At 42.7% G+C, this 25,552-nt stretch overlaps 1 protein-coding gene across 3 annotated transcripts; it reads left to right on the forward strand.

Annotated features, from left to right (window-relative positions):
- The first annotated feature begins 940 nt into the window (after positions 1-940).
- On the forward strand, positions 941-24,499 carry LOC119231948 (cyclin-dependent kinase inhibitor 2A-like). 3 transcript variants are annotated; one of them, XM_037493787.2, is made up of 3 exons: positions 1,167-1,198; positions 21,731-22,037; positions 24,477-24,499. In XM_037493787.2, exons 2-3 carry the CDS (start codon positions 21,734-21,736, stop codon positions 24,485-24,487), a joined length of 315 nt encoding a protein of 104 aa, XP_037349684.1. In that variant the 5' UTR covers positions 1,167-1,198; positions 21,731-21,733; the 3' UTR covers positions 24,488-24,499. The 3 variants fall into 3 exon arrangements, with proteins under 3 accessions (XP_054545170.1, XP_037349684.1, XP_037349685.1); XM_037493788.1 differs by lacking the exon at positions 1,167-1,198 and adding an exon at positions 18,179-18,310; XM_054689195.1 differs by lacking the exon at positions 24,477-24,499 and having other exon boundaries at positions 941-1,198; positions 21,731-21,965.
- Positions 24,500-25,552: the final 1,053 nt, after the last annotated feature.

The following is a 25,552-nucleotide window of genomic DNA, read 5'->3' on the forward strand; positions in this document are numbered from 1 at the left end:
CAGCGAAAGCGGGGAGTCCGGGACCGGCGGGGAGCAGCGGTGGGGGAGGGGAACGCAGCGGGAGGAGGAAAGAGGAAGCGTTCGGCTGCGTCTTTTAAATCGAAAATAAAAACAGCCCGGCTGAACGGACGGGATTCTCTGCCCGTTGCGCCCTTGGCAACGCGGAGAGCTGGGAAGAGGGTCAGGGGCGCCTAGACTCAGCAGGGACCCCGGGTTTGGGGGTTCGGCTCCGCCTACCTGGTCCGGCGCCCCGCTAACTGCTCCAGAGGCGCCCCCGCCGCGCAGTGTCCAGATGTCGCGTCGGCTCCAGGCAGCAGTTTTCTTCAATTCTGCTCGTTTTCCAAACCTCGAAACGGACCGGAGCGCCATTTCTTTCAAAACTGACAACCGGCCTGCTGAATGGGGCAGAAGGCAGCGAGACGACCTTGCTTTTCTTTCCGTTTCTCTTTGCAACGATTCGGTTTGGAGACACAGAAGCCCCTCGGCGGAGGCCTGGCGGCACACAGGAAGGGACGGAGGGGTGCGGGGGCACGAGCAGGACCGACGCCGGGGAACGCGGCGGTTCCTGGTGCTGTCAGGTGACGGATGTTGCTAGAGGGCGGGCTGCTTGGAGATGCAGTTTGCGTCCGGCCCTGGGGCAGCACCGCGTGGCTCACCCGCGCGCAGGGTGGCAAGGTGGGGGGGCGCGCTGACAAGGCGGGAAAGACCCGGCAGGGTGGAGACCCAGAGGAACCTGGGGCGCTGGGGGTGTGCGCGCGGCCCGCCTTTCCCGCGATCGCCGGGCGCAGAACGGTTCAGAGATCCTCGGAGGTTGCGCAGACGGCGGAGAGGGGAGGGACCCGGGCGCGCGCCCGGAGCGCGCTGTGCGCCTGCGGGGCGGGGATGGGCTGGGGGCGGCGCGTGGTCTCCGTTTGCCCAGGGGGCGGACGCGACGGTGCCTACCTCCGACTCCAAAAAGGCAGCGCTGCAATCGCAAAGGTCGGCGGCAGAGGCGGCAGCAGGATTATGGTGCGCAGGTTCTTGGTGACGGTGCGGATTCGGCGTGCGGGCTGCCCGGTGCTAGTGAGGACTTTCGTGGTGCAGATCGCGCGGCCCTCTGGAGAGGGGGCACCCCGGAGTGTGCGGGCCGCTGTGGGCCTCGTGCTGATGCTAGTGAGGAACCAGCTCAGAGCACGGCAGCCGCATCCCAGAAGATCAGGTAGGAAAGGCCTCGAAAAGTCCCCCGGCGCGATCGGCCCTCGGACGTTTTCGATTGGTGTGATTTAATGTACAGATAAATCATCTTTCGGACGAGGTGAACAGGCTGTGGTTACCCGGGATGGAGGCGCCTGCTTTCCCTCTACCCCCTCCCCCCATAGGGTTACAGTTAGAGAAGTGCACAGGTCTCCCCTTTGCACGCCCAAACCGCATGGACCTCTAGGGGGGGCCGGGGGAGTGTCTAAACCTACCTTAGAAGCCAGTCACCTCTGAATTTCCTAGAATCTCCTAAGTGGGAGTCAGTTAACACACACACACACACACACACACGGAGGGAGGGGGGGAGAGAGAGAGAGAGAGAGAGAGAGAGAGAGAGAGAGAGAGAGAGAGAGAAGAAATATACAAGGTGTATTTTCTCGAGAGAAAGAGACAAAAGAAAAAAAGAAATACAAGAAATGTACTTTGTTGTTTGGCCCTGGAGGAAATTTGCTCCTAACGGTCCTACTTTTCTGAAGGCCGCCTTTTTGCTCCCCAGCCTTCCTGCCCGCCCAATCTTCCCGCCTTCCAGTAGTGCAGCACCCGAAAAGGGTGAGGCCTCCACGCGATTGAAGTCTTCCCTAAATAGTCATTGATGCGAGGATCAGTAACTGCTAAAGTAACAACACTTTAGCAATAGACAGATTTTCGTAGTGCACTGGGCCTGGCCTTGGAACTGTTTGGGACAGTATCCTTATTTTTAGCAGAAGACAGAACACCAGTGATGAATCTGAGCAGTCCCAGCCGATCCTCTTTTAATCAGCTCGGGAGGGAATTAGTTTGTTGTTATTGTTGTTGTTTTTCCCTTACTGAGGCCTACCTCTTAAAAAAACAGAATCCTAGGTAATTTGGCCTAACATCTGATCAATCTTTACAAGGTTGGTGTAATTTCTTATTACCAGGATAACTGAAATATGTGTACAAGTTACAATATATACGATCTGAATTAAACCTCGGATACCAAGTGTAAAAACAATTTTTTAAATTATTTATTTTTTACATCATTGTTCATTTTTAAACAATATTTGCTTCCCCTTCCACCCAAGTGGGTAAAAACAATTTAAAGAGGCTTCATTTTGAGACATTCCCTGCGGCATCATTTCCCCAGTAATATAATTTTTTTAAAAAGTAAAATTGATGGCAGAGGGGATTATTTTTATTGTAATGTTAATAGAAAAAGTTTACATGTAAATGTTAAACTATTAAAATTATCAGTGCTTAATTGGATGCCTTAATTAGGTGTGCATTTTCTGTTGGCAAAACTCTACAATATATAGAGCAAATACATTTTCATATAATTATGAAAGTTTAGGTAAGAATCAGTATAAGCTTGTTAAGAACTGTTGCTGGACTTATTTTAGTTCATTTTACAACTTTCACAAAATGTTGGCTTTTTAAATAGTGCTTTATTCTTAGCAGCAAACATCTAGCCACTATTATTTTTAACATCATAGTTGCTAATGGTACTCTCTATAAAGCGATTTTATTTAAATTATTCGGTTGCTTCTAGAAATCTGTGGCATCAATGTCGGATTTTCTATTTAAAAGCGCACATTATAATAATGTGATGTGATCTGCTCAGATTCATCACTGGTGTTCTGTCTTCTGCTAAAAATAAGGATACTGTCCCAAACAGTTTCAAACCTTAAGTTAGAGAAAATATTCATTTTATAGTATATTTATTGTATAAAATGTTAAAATATAAAAATGGTAGGTTCATTTACAGGAGCCATTTATTTCCTGTTATCTAGACATAAGTCAGTTTTCAGGAATGATATGCAAAGTTATTTAAAAATGCGTTGACCATACAAAAAGCCAAATTTTCAAGAAAAAAATTTCCAAAGGCAGAATACATGACTTAGATACTATAGAATATGTCTTGAAAATATATGCAATTCGCCCACAGGTGAAATTATACACATATAGATACCTGGAATTATTAGTTGTAAATGATGTGTATATATTTCATATTATATATTAAATCTATGATTGTATCAGTTTAATAACCTAAGCAGACGGTAAATATTTTAAGACTCATATAAGTCCCTGATCATCATGGTGTTAAAAATAATTGGTATGAATTATTTAGTATTAAAACAAATATGTAAGTTGTTATTAACATATTTTAAGTAACATAAAATATATTGAAGTATATATTTTTATTTTAATATATTATGGATAATATTTATATTGCATTTGGTATATTATATTTAATAAATGTATACTAAAACAAATACATAAAATGACATATTTTCATTATGAGTTTATTTTACATGACTGGAAAATGTATATAATAAAGTTCCACATTAGTAGTTTCTTATCCACATGTGCCTGATTAATTACATTAGTTGATTTGCTACTTCTATCTTGGTGGGTTTATAAAATATTAATTTTTTATTAAATTAGATACTTATTTGTTTGGGAATTCTGGGGAGTGGTTGTCCTATCCCAGCAGAGTGTCCTCTCAAGGTAAGCACTGTCGAGTTAGCATAAATTATTATTTTCAACATGTACATGATCCCCAGCTTATATTATGTTCTGAATGAACAATAACCCTTTCAGAAATCAAATTATAATATTCATGCACTTTTGAGGGTACTCTTCAATTTTAAAAAGTCCATTGTCATTCTAAATTTGGGACGATTGACATAGCTAGTTACTGTCAATGTTCATCATATTTTGCACGTCTGCTGATTACATATTAATTCATTACAAGTAACCACCATGGTAGAATTAAGCTAAATCATTTTTGCAACAGGTAAATAATCCTATCAGTAAATAATCCTATATTTTCATGAAAGAAAGCTGAAGCCTTGTCCGCCCAACATTTTCACTGTTAAAACATTTAGTACCTTTTGCTAACCATAACAATTTCATTTGCTGCCTTCACACTAAACACCCTAAGCCAGAGAACCCTTCAGTCTGTTGCAAAGTCCAATTTTATAAGTTTTTGTTATTTCTAAGATTTCAATTACATCGACAGTGGGCATTCTTTCATTTTCTAAATATACAATTATAATATTAAATAGCTTCAAAAAAAGTTATTCTCTAAATTCTGATTTTCACATACCTGATCATTAATAATGTGTCTGTTTATTGGCTGACAAGATTAATGCACTTTCTTTTTTTAAAAAATTTATTTATTTATGCATACAAGAACTGGAGTACAGGCCAGAGGTGGGGGCGGGGTGAGAGGATTCACCAGAGACATAGTGGGGAACAGGACAGGAGGAATGACAGAAATACACTGCTGAGGGGAGCAGCAGGTGAGTCAGGAGAGGTCTGCTGTGCCATATGGATAGCTCCCTGCCTGGGGATCGAACTGGTGCTGCAGTGGCTGTGGACAGCTTCATAGGTTGTGTTTAAACCCCTTGTGCCACCAGGGAGACCCTAATGCACTCTTTTAATCACCTCACTGGCAAGGACATTTTCAGTGTGTATCAAGAACCTCTAAAATATCTGTACACTTTTATTCAGTTATCCCATATGTAGACATCATCTTAAGGAAAGAAAAAGTGTGTCAAAGATAAATTCACATAAATAGTAGCACAAAATTGAAATTTGCCAGAATTCTAGCAATAGGGTATTTTTAAATGACCATACAATTATACTATGGCATTATGATCTGGAGTATTCCAGACTCTGGAAAATTGTGGGTACTCATGTTTTTAAATAATTTTTTTCTTCTTTTTCTTTAAAAAAATAGTTTTTACACCATTGTTCGTTTTTAAAAAATATTTGCTTCCCCCACCCCCTCAGGTGTAGTTCCCACAGAATTTCCTTCACCAATGCACCCCTGCACCATCACCTCAGTCCCCTGTGCTCCTCCCTCCCTCCCTCTGATCCCTCTCCCTCAGCCTCCCCTGCAGGATGTCTCTGATTTATAATTGTCTGTTTTTGCTTTGTTGCCTTTTGTATTGTTATTATTTTTTTTTACACTGATGTCTTATTTGGTTCCCCTATATCCCTGCTATAAGTGAAACCATCCGATGTTTTTCTTTTTCCTTCTGGCTTATTTCACTGAGCATAATTCCTTCTAGCTCCATCCACGTTGCTGTGAATGGCATGAGTTTATCTTTTTTGATTGCTGAATAATATTCTATTTTGTATATGTACCACATCTTCTTGATGCAGTCATCTATTTTTGGGCATTTGGGTTGTTTCCAGGTTTTACCTATTGTAAATAGTGCTGCAATAAACACAGGGGTACAGGTGGTCTTTTGAATCAATGTTTTTGTGCCCTTTGGGTAGATCCCTAGGAGTGGAATTGCCAGGTCATATGGTTATAAATAATTTGAATACAAGGTAAAATAATTTTTAAAGCAAGATTCAAAACACTAAACAACTGTTATTCTTTTATTTCCCTTTTCCTCTAAGTCCATGTACACACACACTGTTCATGTACTAAAATATTTATAATGGTTTGCTCAAGATGGAGGGCTAAGAGTTGCTGATTTTAATTTCTTTGTTATATTTTTTAGTTTTCCAAAATGCTGTGATGATTGCCAGTAAAGGAAAACAAAAAAATACTAATAATAAAACCCACTTTATTATCAAGTATCAAGGCCTCTGCCAAAAAAAAAAAAAAAAAACCCAAGGGCCCAGTACAAATCAACTAAGAGCTTGCTTAACCTTAGATGGGGAGGCAGTGAAAAGGGTAAGGAAGCTGAGTTGTGCAAGTATCCTAAACAGGAAGGTGGTTTTAATAGCTGGGGAAAGCTCCACAGAGGGTTGTAACTGCACTCTCAGGCGCCGGAGATGCCTATTCACAACATAGTTCGTTTGAAAATAAAGGGTAAATATATGGTAAGTGGGGTAAATACGAAGGATATACCCGTTTCCAAGTCCCTGGGGCTTAGGCCTCTGGACCTTAGTGCCCTCTTTTGGGGGGGTCTCTTCCCCCAGCCCTTTTGGCGAGACGTCAGGCTCGCCGCCTCCCACGAGGGAATAGGTTCTCTTGGAGCGTTCCCAGCACCCCCAGAGAGAGCTCAGGTAGGAAGTGAGACTCCAAGCTGGTGGGACCTCAGCTCCCCACCTCCCAGCTTCCTAGATCCTGGTGTCCCCCACCCTTTCAACTTCTAGAAACGCGGCGGCGGATCTGGGTGATTTCTTAAGCCGCTGGATTAAACCCCCCTAGCAAGAGTTTATTTATTTTTTAAAAGATTTATTTATGCATACAAGATCTGGGGTACAGGCCAGAGGTGTGGGGGGGGGGGGTGAGAGGATTCACCAGAGACAGAGTGGGGAACAGAACAGGCAGATCTACTGACATCCACTGCTGAGGGGAGCGGCGGGCGAGTCCGGAGAGGTCTGCTGCGCGTTGTGGGGAAGCTCCCTGGCTGTAAACCGAACTGGTGCTACAGTGGCTGCGGACAGCTTCATAGGTTGCGTCTTAACCCCTTGCGCCACCAGGGCAAGAGTTTAAATACGGGTCCTTTTCACCTAACTGGGTCAACACACTCCTTCTGCCTTTAGCCTCCCGTGTTACTTGCCCCTCACCCCAAGAGCTTCCCCAGGTGAGATGTGAGCAGAGTAACTGTAACTGCAGCCCGGGGGTGCACGTGAAGCAGGACTGGTACTCCACTGGGTCGGGGAGTAAGCGGGAGACTGGATTCTGGAGGAGTGCAAGGTATGAGAGGGGGTATCTCTAGGTCACCTCCCCAGCTGGGAACTAGCTAGACCCCCTTTCAGGAGGGGAGAAAACCGAGTAGGTCAGTGTCAGGCCAGGGGCATTTCCACATTTCCTCGTGCATTTCCAAGACTTAGGGACCCATTCCATTCTGTTCCCTTCCACCATACTATAGACCAAAGCATGTTTAAAGGCCTAGCTCTCTTTGTTTCTCTGTCTGGGGTGCAAAAGGGTGGAGAGAAGGACCCACGGTGGTTTTTCCGGAGTCGATGTCTCTCAATTGCCTTCTTACACTGCAGCTTTCCTCGCGTTTGAATTCCACCTCCACCCCCAGTTAAAATATTCAAATGAAATCCTTTGCTAGTATGAAAAATGTCAGTAACTTACAAAATCTACTTCTGTGACAGTAAAACAACCAGTAGAGGAAAATGTGGGAATAAATAAGGACGATTCCGTAGGGAATGGAAGACTCCGTTCCATCCTAGCAAATCTCCCGGCCAATTGAGGACCTCCACATTCACCATATCCTACGCGCTGTTTCCACTAGTATCAGGCAATCTTGCCTATACCTAACCAGTGGATTTACTGTGGTGTAATTACCACTGTGTTAACAATTGAACTTACTGTCTAAAGCATTTGTTTTTTTTTAAAGAAGGGAGGATGGAAGAAATCTCCGAGCGTTGCAGTGTTTAAGAGCTGTGAAATGATTGTTGCAATTGGGCAGAATCAAGTGATCAGAAAGAAGGAATAAAAAGGAACAATTTAAAACCAGCTACTACAAAATTTGAATTTCCAGTGCATCAGAGGTCTTTTAAAAAAGAATTAAGTTCATTTTCATTTTTATAAGTAACATAATAGCTGTGTTCATGAAGATGTAGCAGTTTTATCTCAAGTGACCTTTTAGTTCTTCAATTAGCTGTTTTTTCCCTTTCCCTTCACAAAATTTTTACCAAATGGTTGGAAAGCCAGTAGAGAATTTTTTTTTAAAGTGAAAAAGGTTTGAGTAGATTCAGAACTATATGAACAAATATACTCATTCTCTTAAGTCAACTGAAACTAAAAAATTGTGCTGTCCGTATTAGACATAATAGATTTATTTATAATAGATGTATTTATTTATAAATAAATATTCCTTTGCATTCTTAATTTAAGCACAAAAGTATGAGAAAAGAAAGAAATAAAGCAAAGTTTATCAACAGCCTCATTTTCTAGGCTGATGCTTAAAATATGCTTTCCCGGGCAGGCTCCCAGAGAACCGGATTGAAAGATTCACCAGTACCTACATGTTCAACAAGCACTTGGGGGTGATTCTGTTAAAAGTGACTCACTGGGATGTTATTTAACAAATATATATAGCCAATGTTGCTTTTTCAGCATTACTTTTTGCTTAGTAAGTTAGAGATTTAAATAAAATCAAAATTTTGGAGTCAGTCACACTTTGGGTCAAGAAAGAACACTGACAATCAGTAATCAGCAGAGGAGCTGTTTCACCAAATGAAGGAGATACCTTATTATTATCTTCTCCAGAATTGGAAAAGATTATCTCTTAGATACTAGATTTTTATTTTAGGAGCAAGGATGTAACAGGATATTTGTGCTTTAAAGCTTGTAGCACAGGACAGAAGATTTCCACACAAGACATTTATAATATGTCTTTTGAAAATATTGTTATACTTACTCTTGTTTATGCAGGATGAATATCAGGTGTGTGGGTGGGTAGGTGGATGGGTGGATGGATGGATGGATAGATGATAGAACATAGATAGATAAATAAGGGTTTTTTTTTTTTCATTTCATTTCATTATCTGAACCAGAAGCAAAGTTGGTAACCATAATAGCCTAAAATTACATAAGAGAGGAAAAACATAGAAATGTTTCACAGGCTTAAATTATATTTACTTGAGATCAAGGCAAAATGTAGCCATACAGAATAAAACACTTAAGGATGAAATAGATCTTTGTGTTTCTGTAAAGGCACATTGTTGAGGAGGGAACTATAGATGAATAATATAAGCTAAAATTAATTTGTAATTCTTAGAAAAACTAATATATCTCTCAAATTATCATCATAGTTTTTCTGTTTTTAAACTACAGCTTGTCTAATGTAACACAAGAGAGGAAATTACATAAGAGAGGAAAAATACAAAACATAAAATGTTTCACAGGCTTAAATTATATTTACTTGAGATCAAGGCAAAATGTAGCCATACAGAATAAAACACATATGGGTGAACAGATCTTTGTGTTTCTGTGAAGGTACATTGTTGAGGAGGGAACTATATATGAATAATAGAAGCTAAAAATAATTTGCAATTCTAAGAAAAACTAATATATCTCTCAAATTATAATCATAGTTTTTCTGTTTTTAAACTACAACTTGTCTAATGTAACACCAATGACCTTGCTTATGTATTGGGAAAAAGCCAGTTTTGCTTTCTTTTTTTTTGAGTGCCACCATTTTCTTGCTCTGATTCTCAGAAGGCCAGATCGACTGACTCAGCAGTCATACAACTCTTTCAACCACTTTAAAGAAACAGCAGCCATCCATCCAAAGAACAATGACTCTCCCCCCTCAACTGCAAATCCTCCCACTCTGTAGATTAAAATTCTTTGTGAAATAACTGTTAAATGTCCATAGAACATGGGGTACTTGGAATTTTTCTCCATTCAACTTACATGCTGAATAGGTAAAACTGAGTATGTTTTATGTGCCAGATGATTTTTAAAAGAAATTGAAAATTGCTTCCAGAAACACATGATCAAGTTTGCTTTCTCTTTTCCCTCAAAATAAATAAGTAGCTTAACAGTAATGAATCATGTCTACCTCATTACCTCATTTAGTTGTCACATTATCCTTATGTTTTGAGGGTTTTTTTTTCTTATTTCATGGACTGGAGACTGAGCTGAAATAGGTTGTATGGTCTGCCAAGAATCATTGACAGGTTAATTCATGCTATTGACTGTGGGTGTGCTTGTTGCCTTGGATAATACTCACCTACCAATGTATGACTGCCTATGGAGTAACAATGACACATATATGTGGATAGCTAGATATTTAGTATATGTTATTTATATATTTATGCATATTTCAATTTACATATATATTTTAGAGAGTTTTGGTTCTATCTCATTTATTTAATTGTAGTTTTATATGTCCCTTTGGTTTCTGATTTACTGGTTGAACATGTTTCTGTAAATCTATATTGACCAAGAGAATAAAAAATAAAGCAATACAATAACTGAAGTTCTGTGAGCTCTAAAAGTCATTGAATCTCATAATAAAACAAGGAGATTAATTTCCTTAGAAATCTATGTCTTTCCCAAATAGAACAAACTAAAAACTCCCTTGAATATTAAATGGGTTGTTTATTCCCACTCTAAGAGAAGTAAGTGGCAGTATATGGGGACCCAATGTATGTTAGCATACTTGAAGCACAGAGTAGAGAAACATCATGTCTTGGAATGCACCACTTGTATAAATATAATTTCTTGCTAGTGTGTGGTTAGGACCAAGCACTTAAAACTCTAAGTGCTTCCATTTTCTCATTTAAACCTGGGAGGGTACCCTATCTTATTTATCTAAAAGAATTACATTAAATAACACATGTAAAGATACATTGTAGGGCCTCCCCGGTGGCGCAGCGGTTGAGCGCTGGGTTGCGAAGCTGCCCGCGGCCTCTGCGGCGCCGGTTCGATCCCCGGCTGCTCCCCAGCCACCAGAGGAGGGTCCCACATGGCGCGCAGACCTCTCCTGCCGCCCGCTGCTCCCCTCAGCAGTGTACTTCGGTCCTTCTGCCTGCTCTGCTTCCCGATCTGGCTCTGGTGAATTCTCTCACCCTCCCGTGCTTCTGACTGTACCCAGTGCATGTATAAACAAACAAACAAACAAATAAAGAAAGAAAGAAATAAAACATGCCTCTATTAAAAAAAAAAAAAAAAAAGATACATTGTAAACTTTCAGTTGGCACATTTGTCAGCTATTATTAAAGTACCTAATTAAACTAATGTGCCCCTAAGAGCACATTAGTTTCCTTTTACAGTAAATGCCTGCTTAACAAGAATTTAATGGTGCAGTGTAGCTGGTAATTCCTGAACTCCACTTTAAAAAATATACATATCATAACAAAAATAAATTTTTATTCAAATTCCTGGCCCTCTTTGCTGGTCTTTACAATAACTTTAAACTCTTTTAGTATTCATAATCATTAAATAGATATTAAACAATATTCACAAACCTCTGTTTTCTAAGATATCAGATTAGTTTTAGAACACTGAAAAAATATTAACATGCTTTCCATTTGTCCACAAATTCAATAATCCAGAACAAAAATTTCTGGAATGACCACTGAGGTATTAGAACCTTAATTCCTTCAGAATGGTTGCTACAGTCTAAATATTTGTATTCATAGTTTTGGCACAGAATTTCCTAAAATTCTTTGGTATGAAAATTGTGTGTGGAGATAGAAGGAAAGGCAGAAACATTGACGTCATCATCAAAGCCTTCAAAATATCTGCTTTGGAAAGTGATCAGCACTTATTCATATTTCCCAGAATATCAGAGACAAAATTTATTAAACATATCCTTTGGGGCAAAAGTGACTTAGGTATATAAAATTGGTACAGAATAATTATAAAGTGTATTGTTATCATTGCCTTTTTGTAAAATGAAGTCTGGAAGTTATAGTCTTACCTGTAAGAAAGGAAAATATAAAACTATACCCTCAATCCAGAGAGTCAAAGGAAAACGTATTAAATCCATAGGGGAGGGCTTCCTCAGGTTGCGCAGGCGGTAGAGCCCCAGCGCTGTGAAGGTGTCCGCAGCCTCTGCAGCGCTGGTTGGATCCCTGGGGCCAGCGAGAAGCCCACGTGGCGCCACGGACCTCTCCTGTCTCACCTGCTGCTCCCCTCAGCAGTGTATTTCAGTCAGCCTGCCTGTTCTGTTCCCCGCTCTGTCTCTGGTGAATCCTCTCACGCTCCCACGGGTCTGGCCTGTATCCCAGTTCTTTTATGTATGAATAAATAAATCTTTAAAAATCAATCAATCAATCCATACGTAAAAGGTGCTAAAACATGAATAAGGTAGCATTTCCTATTTATACCTTCTAGAGGAGTTTAATCATCTATTAGTGAAGAACATGACTTGAAAAAGAGTGGTCTAAAAAAAAAAAGTGGTCTAATACACAAGAAAAAAAAATTTTTTAAGATTTATTTATGCACACAAGAACTGGGGTACAGACCAAAGGTGTGGGAGGGTGAGAGGATTCACCTGAGACAGAGTGGGGAGCAAAACAGGCAGACTGACTGAAATACACTTCTGAAGGGAGCAGCTTGCAAGACGGGAGAGGTCTGCAGCGCCATGTGGGTCACCTCCAGGCAGGCTGGGGAATGGAACTCATGCTGCAGTGGCTGGCAATAAATTGATAGTGCTGTTTTTAACCCCTGAACCACCAGGGAGGCCCCTATACAAGAAAAAAATTTAATGATTTTTTGCAATATCATGAGATTGATTTCACAACTCTCAGACATCCAGGAAAGGCCCCCAAAAGAAACAAAGCAGTAAAGCTATACACCCTCAAGAAGGTGGGCTAATTTTAAAGGATAGTTGTGAAGAGGAAGACAAACATTTCTCCACTGAAAGAGGAAAACTTTACCATAGAGGATGCCCCTGACACTAGAGTATCCTCCATCATTAAACCCAGTCAATCATGAGCGCTCAACTCTACCCCAAGAATGAAAACTAAATACACTATTACTTTTATATGAACATCAACAGTATCTTTGCAGTCTAATAGCACGAATGTGCATCCTCTGCATTAAGTAGAAATGGAATACTATATATGTTCATGGTTAGCAGTGAAGAGGCAATAAGTGCTTGGAAGGAGAAAATCTACCCATGGAGAAGGAAAAAGGGGTAGGTTAAGAAGTTTAGAGAAGGTTACTTACAATTCCTCAGTATTGCCTATAATTTTTCCACTGTATCTCATACTTAACCTGTACACCAATGGGCAGGGTGAGTTGCATTGAATGCAGAGAAATATTTAACATAGTGACACACTATTGTCATTTCCCATCATTTAATGAAAGTTTTCTTGGAAGTTCTTTTGTTATAAGAGAGCCAACAAAGAAGCACTATTCTCAGGGGGCTAGAATTAAAACAACATAGAATTAATCATAGGTAATTAATCATTAACCTATGATTGTTAAACATAGGTTAATCGCATAGAATTAACCTTTTGAAAGTTTTTGGAGTTTATTTGTTCAAACTAAAGATATCTGCCAGAATGCACAGTAATAAACAAAAAAATACTGAACAAGAAGTTGATTTGGCACCCAAAGCAGTGATAGTGAAGGCAAAGATAAACAGCTGGGACTACATCAAATTAAAGAGCTTCTGCACAGCAAAAGAGACAATAACAAAAACAAAGAGAAACACCACCGACTGGGGGAACATTTTTGCACACAACACTAATGATAAAGGACTGATCACAAAAATCTGCAAAGAGCTGATGAGACTCAATAGCAACAAAGAAAATAATCCAGTCAAAAAATGGGCAGAAGAGATAAAAAGAAACTTCTCTGAAGAGGAAATGCAAATGGCCAACAGGCATATGAAAAAATGTTCAACATCACTTGTCATCAGGGAAATGCAAATCAAAACTACCATGAGATACCATCTTACACCAGTGAGAATGGCACATATTAAAAAAACTAGCAACAACAAATGTTGGTGAGGGTGTGGAGAAAAAGGAACTCTTCTGCACTGTTGGTGGGAGTGCAAACTGGTCCAACCACTATGGAGAGCTGTGCGGAGATTTCTGGACCTACTAAACATAGAACTTCCATATGATCCAGCAATTCCACTCCTAGGTATTTACCCAAAGGACACAGAAACATCAATTCCAAAGAGCACCTGCACCCCTATGTTTATAACAGCACTATTTACAATAGCTAAGCTTTGGAAACAGCCCAAATGCCCAAAAATAGATGACTGGATCAAGAAGATGTGGTACATATACACCATGGAATATTACTCAGCATTCAAAAAAGATAAACACATGCAATTTGCAGCAACATGGATGGCGCTGGAAGGGATCCTGCTCAGCGAAATAAGTCAGCAAGAAAAAGAAAAATACCGGATGGTCTCACTCATAGCAGGAATCTAGAAAACTTAAATAAGGGACCAGGAAAATGAATAACTATAAGAAAGTGAAAATCAAAATCAACAAAAAACTATGAACCAGAGACACTTTTTTTTGGGGGGGGCAGGAGGGGAGGATACTCATACTGTTGAATAATATGAATATTATGTAATATTCTCCAAGTGAATATGATACCTCATACATATTCTCCAAACAGAGAAAGTTCCATTTATTGAGAGTTTACTATGTGCCTAGATTTTTCTATATCTGACATTTTATTTCTTTTTTTAATTTATATTTTTAAGGTTTATTTATGCACACAAGAGCTGGGGTGCAGGCCAGAGATGCGGAGGGTGAGAAGATTCACATGAGATAGAGTGGGGAGCAGATAGAGTAGGGATCTACTGAAATACGCTGCTGAGGGGAGCAGCAGGTGAGACAGGAGAGGTCTGCTGCACCTAATTGAGTCAGCTTCCTGGCTGGGGATCACACCTGCTGCAAAGGCTGCGGATTGCTTCAAATGCTGTTAACCCCTTGTGTCACCAGTGAGGACCCTGATATTTTATTTCTTATATAACCATGTGAAGTATATTTTATTTTTTCCACTTTGAGAGGTAGGGAAAGGCAATTCAGGATGTTTGTATAATTAATTCAAGCCTGAAGAGCTGATAAATGAGGGATCTGGTCTATTTTAGGATTAGGATTGTCTGTTTCCCAAGCTGAATTTATGTGTTCTCCAAGGTTTTTGGACATTCCCAACAATCATATCTGTCCAAGTCAGAGTAAATAACTGAGGCCATAGAAAGAATATGGGTCTGAGATCAGGAATGCAGCAAATACTTATTAACAGGGTAACTATGACAAATCAAGGTTGTGACTTTTTGTAAAGCACTTTTGCAATATCTGTCAAGAGCTTATACTTTTAGAAACTGAAATTGACTTCATAGTTGGGAACCACACCAACTTATTGTAGCAATTAAAAACACCTTAAATATCTGTCAAGAAAAGTATTGATAAGAAACTAACATATTTTTTTCAATGAAAGATATGGTAGCTATTAAAAATGGTGTTTATGAAGTGATTTTGCAGAACTTGGGAAAGTTCTTTAATGATAAGTGAGAGGGAAAATGAATTTCAAGTTTGTATTATAATCACAAGAACTGAGCTGGGGAAAAGTAGGATGAAACACTTCAAAATTTTAAGTTATTGCTTCTGGGTAATGTAATTTTTCATTTTCATTATATAGCTTATTCCTTATTTTTATAAATATGTGGGCTGCTATGAGGGGGGAAATCATTCAAAAATTAGGGGATTGGATTAAGTGACTTTGAGAGCACTTGAAGAACCAAATTTCTTTCATTATGTATATTGTTACCCAAGAATAATTCTACAGAAGCACCATAGTTCCTCATAAGAGGGTCTGTCACCTTAGTCCAGGATCTACAGCTTTATTAAGGGCACATTTCTCAGGGTAAAGGGAGCATTGCTGGCTTGTCCACCAATTGTACAAATCAGTCAACAGGAACACTTAGTGGAGAGAGTGTGGACATCTCAGACAGAACTAATTGGGAACCTTGAGTTTGAACTCCATCTCCTTGTGCATCTATCAATACATAGGCATTGTATTTTTTTAAAGATTTATTTATTTAGGAATATAAGGAATATAAGAACTGGTATTTACCAGAGACACTGTGGAGAGCAGAACAGGCAGACTGACTGAAATCCACTGCTGAGGGGAGCAGCAGGCAGATAGGAGAGGTCTTCTGTGCCATAGGTGGGTTAGCTCCCTGGCTGGGATTGAACTTATGCTACAATTGCTGTGGAGAACTTCATAGTGCTGAGTCTTAACCCCTTGTGCCACCAGGGAGGCCCCAGCACTGTATTTCTTTATGAAGAAAAAATAATATTCTCTATCCCATAGGAAGAATATATGTCACTTGGTTCATTTTCAATTGATAGTAGTCAACATGATTTTTTTTGGTAAATTTGAATTTCCTGTTGTCTCTATTTCTGTCTCTCCTGAAACATGCCTTATAAGGTGTGTATAGATGTTATATTGATATCTATCATGTAAGGAAATGAGAGCCCCAGGTCTACTTTCACCACTTCCCTCCTTGAGCAAGTGATACTTTATTCTGCTTTCAATCATCTACACAGAGGATATAATAATACATACGTCATTATACACACACACACACCAGATGGATCTTTTAGTTTTCTCAACTGGCTAAATCACTACAAATATATATAAATTGTTCACCATAAGACCTTCCTGGGACCTCTCTGGTGGCCAAGGGGTTAGGTCTCCACACTATCACCTCGATGGCCTGAGTTCCATCCTCTGTCCAGGAGCTAACCCACATATTGGCCAGCAGAGCTCTCCTGTCTAACCCACTGCTCCCCTCAGCAGTGTATTTCCGTCAATTTTCCTGTTCTGCTCCCTGCTCTGTCTTTGGTGAATCCTCTTACACACATCTCTCTCCCACCTCTGACCTGTACCCCAGTACTTCTACACAAAAATAAATTAAAAAAATAAAAAAAGACCCGGGGCCTTCCCTGGTGGCGCAGCGGTTGAGCGCTGGGCTGCGAAGCTGCCGGCAGCCTCTGCAGCGCAGGTTCGATTCAGAGGCTGCCCGCAGCCTCTGCAGCGCAGGTTCGATTCCCGGCCCCCGGGCCAGGGTCCCACATGGTGCGACAGACCTCTCCTGCCGCCCACTACTCCCCTCAGCAGTGTATTTCATCAGTCTGCCTGTTCTGCTCTCCGCTTTGTCTCGGGTGAATTCTCTCACCCTCCCGCCCGCTCTTCTGACTGTACCCAGTGCTTGTAAATATAAATAAATAAATCTTTTTTTTTTAAAGACCCTTCTCTGCATACAAAAGCAAACATTTACAAAGCAGCAAGTTAGGGAATGATTGTTTTCTTGAGATTCAAATTCCACATTTGGCCTGAGGCCACTCTAGAGATGCCTTTAATAAAGATGCTGTTAATTCTCACATAGATGTAAAATCACACTTGTTTTGCACCAGTGTGCAAAGTTATCTGCTGCCTTACTCATAATACACTTTTAAGTTATCTTTAAAATGACCTTGGGACGATTAAGATAGGTATGGCTGATTCTATGTTTATTTAATGGGTTAAAAACTGAGATGAAAATGTATGACTTATCTATAACTACGCATCAGGTTAAAATTAAAGCATTTTGAATTATATGGCTTGCCCAGTCCTGCTTGAGCAGGAAGTGAACAGAGATGGCATAGAGTACATAGCAGACGCTATGACATAGTGGAGACCGCATGCAGCACCCCACCCCACCCCCACTATATAACTAGGAAATTGTAGGATTTCTCCAGGAAGGAGAGGTGTAGGGAGAGGTGCGACCCCAGGGTAGTGTGTGAGCCTGGCCTCTTGATCATCATGCAGCTCAGCTTCTAGCTCTTAGAGTGTGGGCAAACTCTCCAAATCGAAAGTCTGAGCTGATAAGATTTCCGACGCGGTGGGCTCCGCGCGCGGGAACCCAAGGGGTGAAACGTGGGGTTGGGGTTGGGGTGGGGGACGGAGCGTTAACACGTTAACTAAGGGAAGGGCCTCCTGTGGGCTCCCAACGGCCGGAACAGTCCGCCCTCCTGATTAAAGAGGAAGCGTGACTTTGCCTACAACGGCAAGCACCGTGATTTCAGCTTGGCAGCTGGGAATGCTTTGCAGCTTTTCAGAGCCTCGAGGCTGCACCGTGCAAGAAGGAAACGAGGGAGAAATTTTCCACTTAAGAGGGTCAGCTCCCTCGGAGGACACAGCAGTGCCTCTGCAGAGAAAAAGGGAGTTATGAAGGAGGAGCTCATAGTCCTCTAGAGGCGCTGCGCTTGCTCCGAAAGGTGGTAGGAGGCCAGGCCCTGCTGGCCTCTGCACAGCCTGGTCCGGCTCCGAACCGGGATCGCTTCTAGCGGGTGTCGCAGAGCGAACTGTCCACGGTGACAGCGCTTCTGCAAGGGGTAACTTCAGGGGGTGCCATTTTCATCGCGCGATTGGAGAGAAAATTCAACCCAGGGGTGGGGCAAGGTTGGCGAGCGCTGGCTCCGCTGCGCCGGGGGGAGCGAAGGGGCGGAGCGGCAGTCACCAGACCAGACAGCTGGGGTGGCGCAGGGGGGAGGGAGGAAGGGAGCGAGGGGGTGAGAGTCTGGGAGCAATATGGAGCACGCGGCTGACCTGCTAGCCTCCGCGGCCGCCCGGGGCCAGGTGGAAGAAGTGAGGTCGCTGCTCCAAGCAGGGGCGCCGCCCAACGCGCCAAACCATCTGGGTCGGAGACCGATTCAGGTGGGTTTGCAGATAATTGCTGGAAGGAGAAGAATGGGTTGTTTTGGAGGATTGGGATTGTAAGGGAGTCAGACCTAGTTGGCCTTTCGATTCCGGATAAAGGGGAGAATTCCTAAGGGGTTTTCAAATGGGGTCTGGCTTTGGAGACCTTCTTGGGGCGGCGCGCTGGGGGCTCTGGAAGCCTTCGGAGGAACCGGGCTGCACGTGGGGCGCAGATCTGTAGACGGTGTAACGATCGGAAGCGAAAGCCTATTGGTGTTCATATAGACCGAGCAGATCAGATGCAAAATTTATCAATGTTGAGGTGAAACGCAAGAGTTTAAAGCAATTTAAGATTTTCTGGGACTTAGAAACTTAGAACTCCCAGACCTCTGAACGGAGCTGATCAACTTCCTAGCTTGGCGGGGGAGGGGGGGTTCCCCTGCGAAATCTACGTATGTTGAAATAAACGTCGATTGAAATTATTCACAGCTATGTATTTATTGTGTTTGTTTTTATTTTAACCCAAAATATATGTTTGCTGCAAGATGTTAAGAAATACTTATGTTAAGAAAAATATTCTTGTGATCTCTCCTGAAATAAATGTTACCAGCGTGGCTACCCAGGCAGGGTGTATCGCCTGTTATTTTATTATTCTTAACTTACTTGATATAGATTATTTTGATAGCGTTTTTAATTCCTCATTGTTCAGAAACGTCATTATTCCCCCCTCCCCCAGTGGGCTTGGGAGGGAGGGAGAGCAGAATGGTCGGGTTTTTTCTCCTCACCCCAACCCTTCACTAGCTTCCTAAATCTCAGTTTGAAATGAATTCTTTCTGGTAGTAATCACCCTAGTTTATCCCCAGCTTGAAACAGCGTTTCTGATTCTGAAAAATAAAACTTATATGATACAAATGCACATTGCAAAAGCTCCAATATTATAAGGCAAAAGGAAAGCAACTACTTGAGACTTCATAAACTTGATGTGAATCTTCCCTCTCCAAAACAGTGTTTCATAGGATGACTTTTATACACTTTAACGAATAGATATAAAAACAAAACAAAATGCCTTAAAAGTTGAGATGATTTGGGATATGAAGTGCAGAGTTTTGTTTTTTTTATTTTTAAAAGATTTATTTATTTGCTTATTTATTTATTTATACAAGCACTGGGTACAGTCAGAAGCGTGGGAGGGTGAGAGAATTCACCAGAGCCAGAGCAGGGATGTGATCAGGCAGAAGGACGGAAGTACACTGCTGAGGGGATGAAGTGCAGAGTTTTTGAGTTGAGTGGTTGTAGAAGCAAAACAAGCATGATTCCTTTAAAAATAATTCATGCACTATTAATAATTTGATATTTTGAGTTCTGGAATACGTTAGATGAGACTTTATTTGTTTAATTACAAAGAGAAAAAAGAAAGTTGGATAATTTTTTGAACATATGGCTTTAAGCACAAATGTTTGTTTGATTTTATTTTTTGCTTTTATATTGCATTATAATTTAAATACTTAAATATTAGGTTACTCCTCAACCTTTAATACTGTGAAGTATAATAACATTTAAAACCAGTTTTATGCCCAAAATGGAGGACCTTTTTAAAAAGATTTATTTATTCATGCATACAAGAACTGGGGTGTAAGCCAGAGATGGGTGGGGGAATGAGAGGATTCATCAGAGAGAGTAGGGAGCAGAGCAGTCATAGCCACTGAAATACATTGCTGAGGAGAGCAGTGAGCAAGGCAAAGAGACATCTGCTGTGGTACATGGTTTGCTCCCGGAACTTCCAGGGCATCCGCCTGATGCAGCAGTGAAGCATACCTTATATAGCCATTCCTTGATGTCTTTAACCCCTGCGCCACCAGGGAGGCCCTGGAAGACCTTTTTTTTTTTTTTTTTTTTTTTACCCTATTACATTTTCAAATATTGGATACAGACATGGATGTTGACTTCTACCAAGAACAGGTTTTATGAAAGGTTGTAATAACTCTGGCATTGCTAGAACTCTCAATTATTTGTTTTGTTTAATTACAAAGAGAAAAAAGAAAGTTGGATAATTTTTTTAACATATGGATTTAAGCACAAATGTTTGTATGAATTGTGGTGTCCTTAGGGTGGACCCTTTTATTTGGAAATTGACCCCATAATATATTGTGTCTTGTACAAAACAAGTGCATAGTTGGAATAGTCAGTGAAATGGATTGTCCACTGTGGATGATTATGGCACTATTAACTAATAACTGTATGACTGTGGACACTGTTAAGTAATGCCAGTGTGAAAATTTTCCCATCTTATCTTTTAAAATAGTGATTTGTTCTAATACACTGTAAGCATTTTTTCTTTTCTTTTTGGGGGGCAGCTGTAATATGGCTTATATTTTCTAGGTCCTTTTGAAAATTAAATCATTTTTGCTTTCTCCAGGACAGAATCAATATGGTAGACTATATTGTGGTTCCTTGATTTGGACAAATTAAGTAAATTGTAATACATACAGAATGTAACTAAAAGTAAGTAATCTGTAAAATCCCTTTTGCTATGTAATACAATGTATTCATAGCTTTGGCGTCACTGCATAGACTTAGAGAGGATACATAATTCAGCTTATCACAGGAAAGAATTTCAGGGCTGGTTAAACTAACCTCATTGTATACAAAAATATGTCAAATCCAACATTCCAAAAACCTAAGGTACCTTTAAAGTTTTGCAAGAATCAAGGCGTTGGTTTATTTGTTGGTTTTTAACAATGATCTATTTCTGGGCTTAATATATAGCAGTGAAATATAGGACATCTCCTGGCCTTGCATAATTTCACCTCAAAAGGCTATATAGTAGGGGCTTCCCTGGTGGTGCAAAGGGTTAAGATGGCAGCAATATGAAGCGACCCGCAGTCACTGCAGCATGAGTTTGATCCCCCACCAGGGAGATGACCCACATGGCGCAGCAGACCTCCCCTGACTCGCCGGCTGCTCCCCTCAACAGTGTATTTCAGTCAGTCTACCAGTTCTATTCCCCACTCTGTCTCTGATGAATCCTCTCACCCTCCCACACCTTTGGTCTGTACCCCAGTTCTTGTGTGCATAAATAAATCTTTAAAAATTTTTTTTCTTGTGTATTAGACCACTCTTTTTCTTTTTTCTTTTTTAGACCACTCTTTTTCAAGTTATGTTCTGGCCTGTACCCCAGCTATTGCATGCATAAATAAATAAATCTTAAAAAAAAAAAAAAAGGCTATATAGTAAACGCCATTTTGCCCCTCACCATTTCGCTGTTTGTGCCTCTGGCAGTGTTCTGTATGTGTAGCCGGAACTCCGCAAAAGTAACACAGTGGAATAAAACTTGTACTGAGAAGTGGATTGAGTAGGGGCTTTACATATAGCTTCTTTAAATGAACCCTACCTCCGCCGCTTGTCCCCAGCCTAACCACTCTGCTCTCTCTCTGCCAGGTCATGATGATGGGCAGCGTCCGCGTGGCCAAGCTGCTGCTGCTCCACGGTGCGGATCCCAACTGCGCCGACCCGGCCACCCTCACCCGACCCGTGCACGACGCTGCCCGGGAGGGCTTCCTGGACACGCTGGAGGCGCTGCATCAGGCCGGCGCGCGCCTGGATGTGCGCGATGCCTGGGGTCGCCTGCCCGTGGACCTGGCTGAGGCGTGTGGCCACCAGGATGTGGTCAGTTACCTGCGCGCGGCCGCTGGGGCCACCCAAGGCAGCGGTCCCGCAGGTATGGACGCTGCGGAAGATTCCGCAGGTGAGGGGGCTAATACAACAGTTTGAATTTTGAGAATTTCCGCCCTCCCCCCTTGCACTCCTTTTCGGAAGACCAAGTTGGCCCCGGGAGAGTAAGGTCTTGGGTCTGACCTCAGCTCACAACCTGCTGACTGATGGGCCAACCCCAGTCCTCGGATCGCGCCGCCCAGGCTGGCAATAGCCAGAGATGGGCTGATGCAACTTAAAGCCCATCTCCAAACCTAGCCTACCCCCACTCCCTGCAAACACTCTTCTCTGCAACTCAGAACCTAGATAGTGGAGCAATGAAGACTCCGTGGGTCGTGGGTCTTCCTCTAAACAAGGTGTGGGCCATGATTCCCCGTTAGCTTGTCTAGGTCGCTGGACCACACAATCGGTTGCTTGTGGCTGCATCTGGAAGTTTTATTGCAAAACGCTATTAAATCCTACCCTGTTCTCTCTGTGGTGGAGTTTTTCCAAAACTGTCCCGGGGTCTGAGATCATCCTCAATGGAGAGCCCCTCCAACCCGCATAGTCGGCGCGCGCAGGGATTTGCTGCACTCTCTGGGGAACACAAACCCTCTCTTAAGCTCTCCCCTCAAAAGTCCCAAGAGAGGGAGATAGGGAGTGGTTCTCTGTGCTCGCTCTCTATCTTTTAAAAAAGGATTGATTTTTATTTATTTACGAATACAAGAACTGGGGTGCAGGCCATGGGGGGGCGGGAGAAGATTCACCAGGCAGACTGGGGAGCAGAACAGGCGGATCGACTGAAATACACTGCTGTGGGGGGCAGCAGGGGAGACAGAAGGGGTCCGCCCGCGCCACCTGTGTTGTTAACTCCCAGGCCGGGGGTTGGAACTCAGGCCGCAGTGGCTGGCCACAGCTTGATAGCGCTAAGACTTTAACAATATACGAAATTAACACGAATTTAAGGTAAACCGCTAGCTTGAAAACACTGAAATTTATCCGATTGTTGTTCCGAAGATGGGGGACTAAGTTTCCTGGGCCTTGGGGAAAAGACCGTGGAGAGGTTCGTACTGGGTGGACAGCGCAGACGCGCTGAAAGCTGCGCCTTCGGAGAGAAGAGAGTTCTGGAGCCTGCTCGCCTTCTCGCTCCTGCAACTCAAGATTGCTCTGGGCCCTTCGAGTTGCGCGGAGCAAGAAATAGGAGGAGCCACGTGGAAGGAGAATTAGACGTTTGACTTGGGCCACACGCAGATGAATAAATTGAGTCATCCTGCGAATTAAATAAACATTGATCCCAAGCACTCTTGCCCTACTTTCCGTTATTCCTCTCTTCTTTCTGCGCTTCCTTCCTTCCTTTATTTTTTTAGTTAAGTTCCTACTACGTGGTCAGTCGCGTTCTAAGTGGGACGCAAAAACCAACCAGACAAAACGAGAGCCCTGCCCTCCTAGCGCGCACATTCTGGGAATGTGTGTTCGGAGAGCGCGTTTGGCCGACTAATGTGATGGCTAAGAATGGGCCTCCCCGGAGGCGCAGTGGTTGAGCGCTGGGTTGCGAAGCTGCCCCGCTGGGTTGCGGAGCTGCCCGCAGCCTCCGGGGCGCCGGTTCAATCCCCGGATGCTCCCCGCCACCGGAGGAGGGTCCCACATGGCGCAGACCTCTCCTGCCGCCCGCTGCTCCCCTCAGCAGTGTACTTCGGTCCTTCTGCCTGCTCTGCTCCCCGCTCTGGCTCTGGTGAATTCTCTCGCCTTTCCGCACTTCTGACTGTACCCAGTGTTTGCGGCGCCGGTTCAATCCCCGGCTGCTCCCCAGCCACCGGAGGAGGGTCCCGCATGGCGCGCAGACCTCTCCTGCCGCCCGCTGCTCCCCTCAGCAGTTTACTTCGTCAGTCTGCCTGTTCTGTTCCTCGCTCTGGTGAATTCTCTCACCCTCTGACTGTACCCAGTGCTTGTATAAATAAATAAATAAATCTTAAAAAAAAAATGAAGGGTAACTGGGAAGGGAAGCTATACTTAGAAGCGTGTTCAGAGAACGGGACTGATAAGAAACGATTAGCCACTAGAGGTAGAGGAACTGCCACATGCCAAGACTGCAAGCGCAATGGGCGTCGTGAGTATCGAGGCCCTCGTTAGTACGCGCTGCTGCATGGCGTTGTGTGCGTCCAGCTCTCGGTACGGGTTTTATATGCTGACTCTCACGCCCTTGCGGTCTCTCCAGCAGCCCGGAGCTCCAGAACAGCCAAACCGGGCAGCGGAAGCGCGCCAAGGTCAGGGAATCACCGACGCGCTGCGCAGGCTGCTGCTGCCCGCAGCGTCCACACAAGGCACAAGGCCTTGGGGGTGGCTATCGCCCCGAGAACCTTGTGCATATGTTTATGGGCACCTGGTGGGACTAAGGAAAAATAGAAAGGGAGGAGTCTCGTATTTTTCACTTTCGGCTTCTAATATATATGTTTTCTTTATACTTTTTTTTTTTTTTTTTTTTTTTTGCCGACAGCTCAGTGTTAAAGAATAGCTGAAACCCAATACGCAGGACCTACGCCAGCGCAGCAAATTCTCGCCCGCTACCTTCGCTTCCAATAGAAATGAGCTTTGCCTCCCGCTTTGTTTTTACAGAGAGTCCGCCATAAAGGGTTTCTTTATTAAAAAAAAAAAAAAAAAAAAAAAGCAACACTGGTCGTGTCTTTTCATTGGGTGGGAGTTTACAGGAGCGTGTGTTGGGGGCCTGGGCATATATCTGAGCGAGTACTTCCTCTTGGGAGCCGTGCACTTGTGAGTTGCTTTGAACCCTTTATGAGCTAGGAAAACAAAACGGGTTACGTCGCCCTTCTTGCGTCACATGGCCAACAGATGACAAAGCTAAGGCTCAAATTGTACAATGATTGTGTTCTCCCATTCACTCATTTATTTGATCAACGTTTTGCTAAGCACCGATGATGTTATCGTGCCAGAGGGGGTGGTTGGGCTGAAGAGACTTATATCAACTAATAAACACGCAAACACACGACGGAAGCCTTTAACATCATTTATTGAATTCACACCAGAGATTGTTAGACACACCAGGATCTCAGATGACAAACTATCAAAAGGCGATTCTTGGAATGTGTGGAGTAGGGTGATGAATGGATACTCCAAGGAGATCTAGGATGGACAGATTTTCCTATGCCTGGCCTTGCGTTGCTCATTGGGTTCCAGTACCTGAACCCCCACAATATTTTGGATACCTCACCCAAAGAGTCACTGCAGGCAGGTGGTGAAACTGGTCCAGTTTTACAAGCCTCTGGGGTCTTTTGGGAATCCCCAGCGAAGCCTCCCTGCTCCCCATCCCCCACTGCCTGCAGTTCTGGGACCTGCGCCTGGGGATTTCGCTCCTTTTTATAGCCTAACAATAGTCGTTGTTTATCCTTTCATCTGGTGAAGAACATTTCAAAGGTGATCGTTTTCACCTTTTGAAGATTGTGAAAGGTGCTGTGAATATTCATACAAGTGTTTGTTTAAATACTTTTTTCCTCCCAATTCAATCAGGAGCATAATTACTAAAATAATTCAATGTTCAACTTTTTGAGGAACTGC

The sequence above is a fragment of the Talpa occidentalis genome, unplaced genomic scaffold (assembly GCF_014898055.3).
Source record: "Talpa occidentalis isolate TD23 unplaced genomic scaffold, MPIMG_talOcc4v2.1 talOcc4.7, whole genome shotgun sequence".
NCBI classification, from domain to species: domain Eukaryota; kingdom Metazoa; phylum Chordata; class Mammalia; order Eulipotyphla; family Talpidae; genus Talpa; species Talpa occidentalis.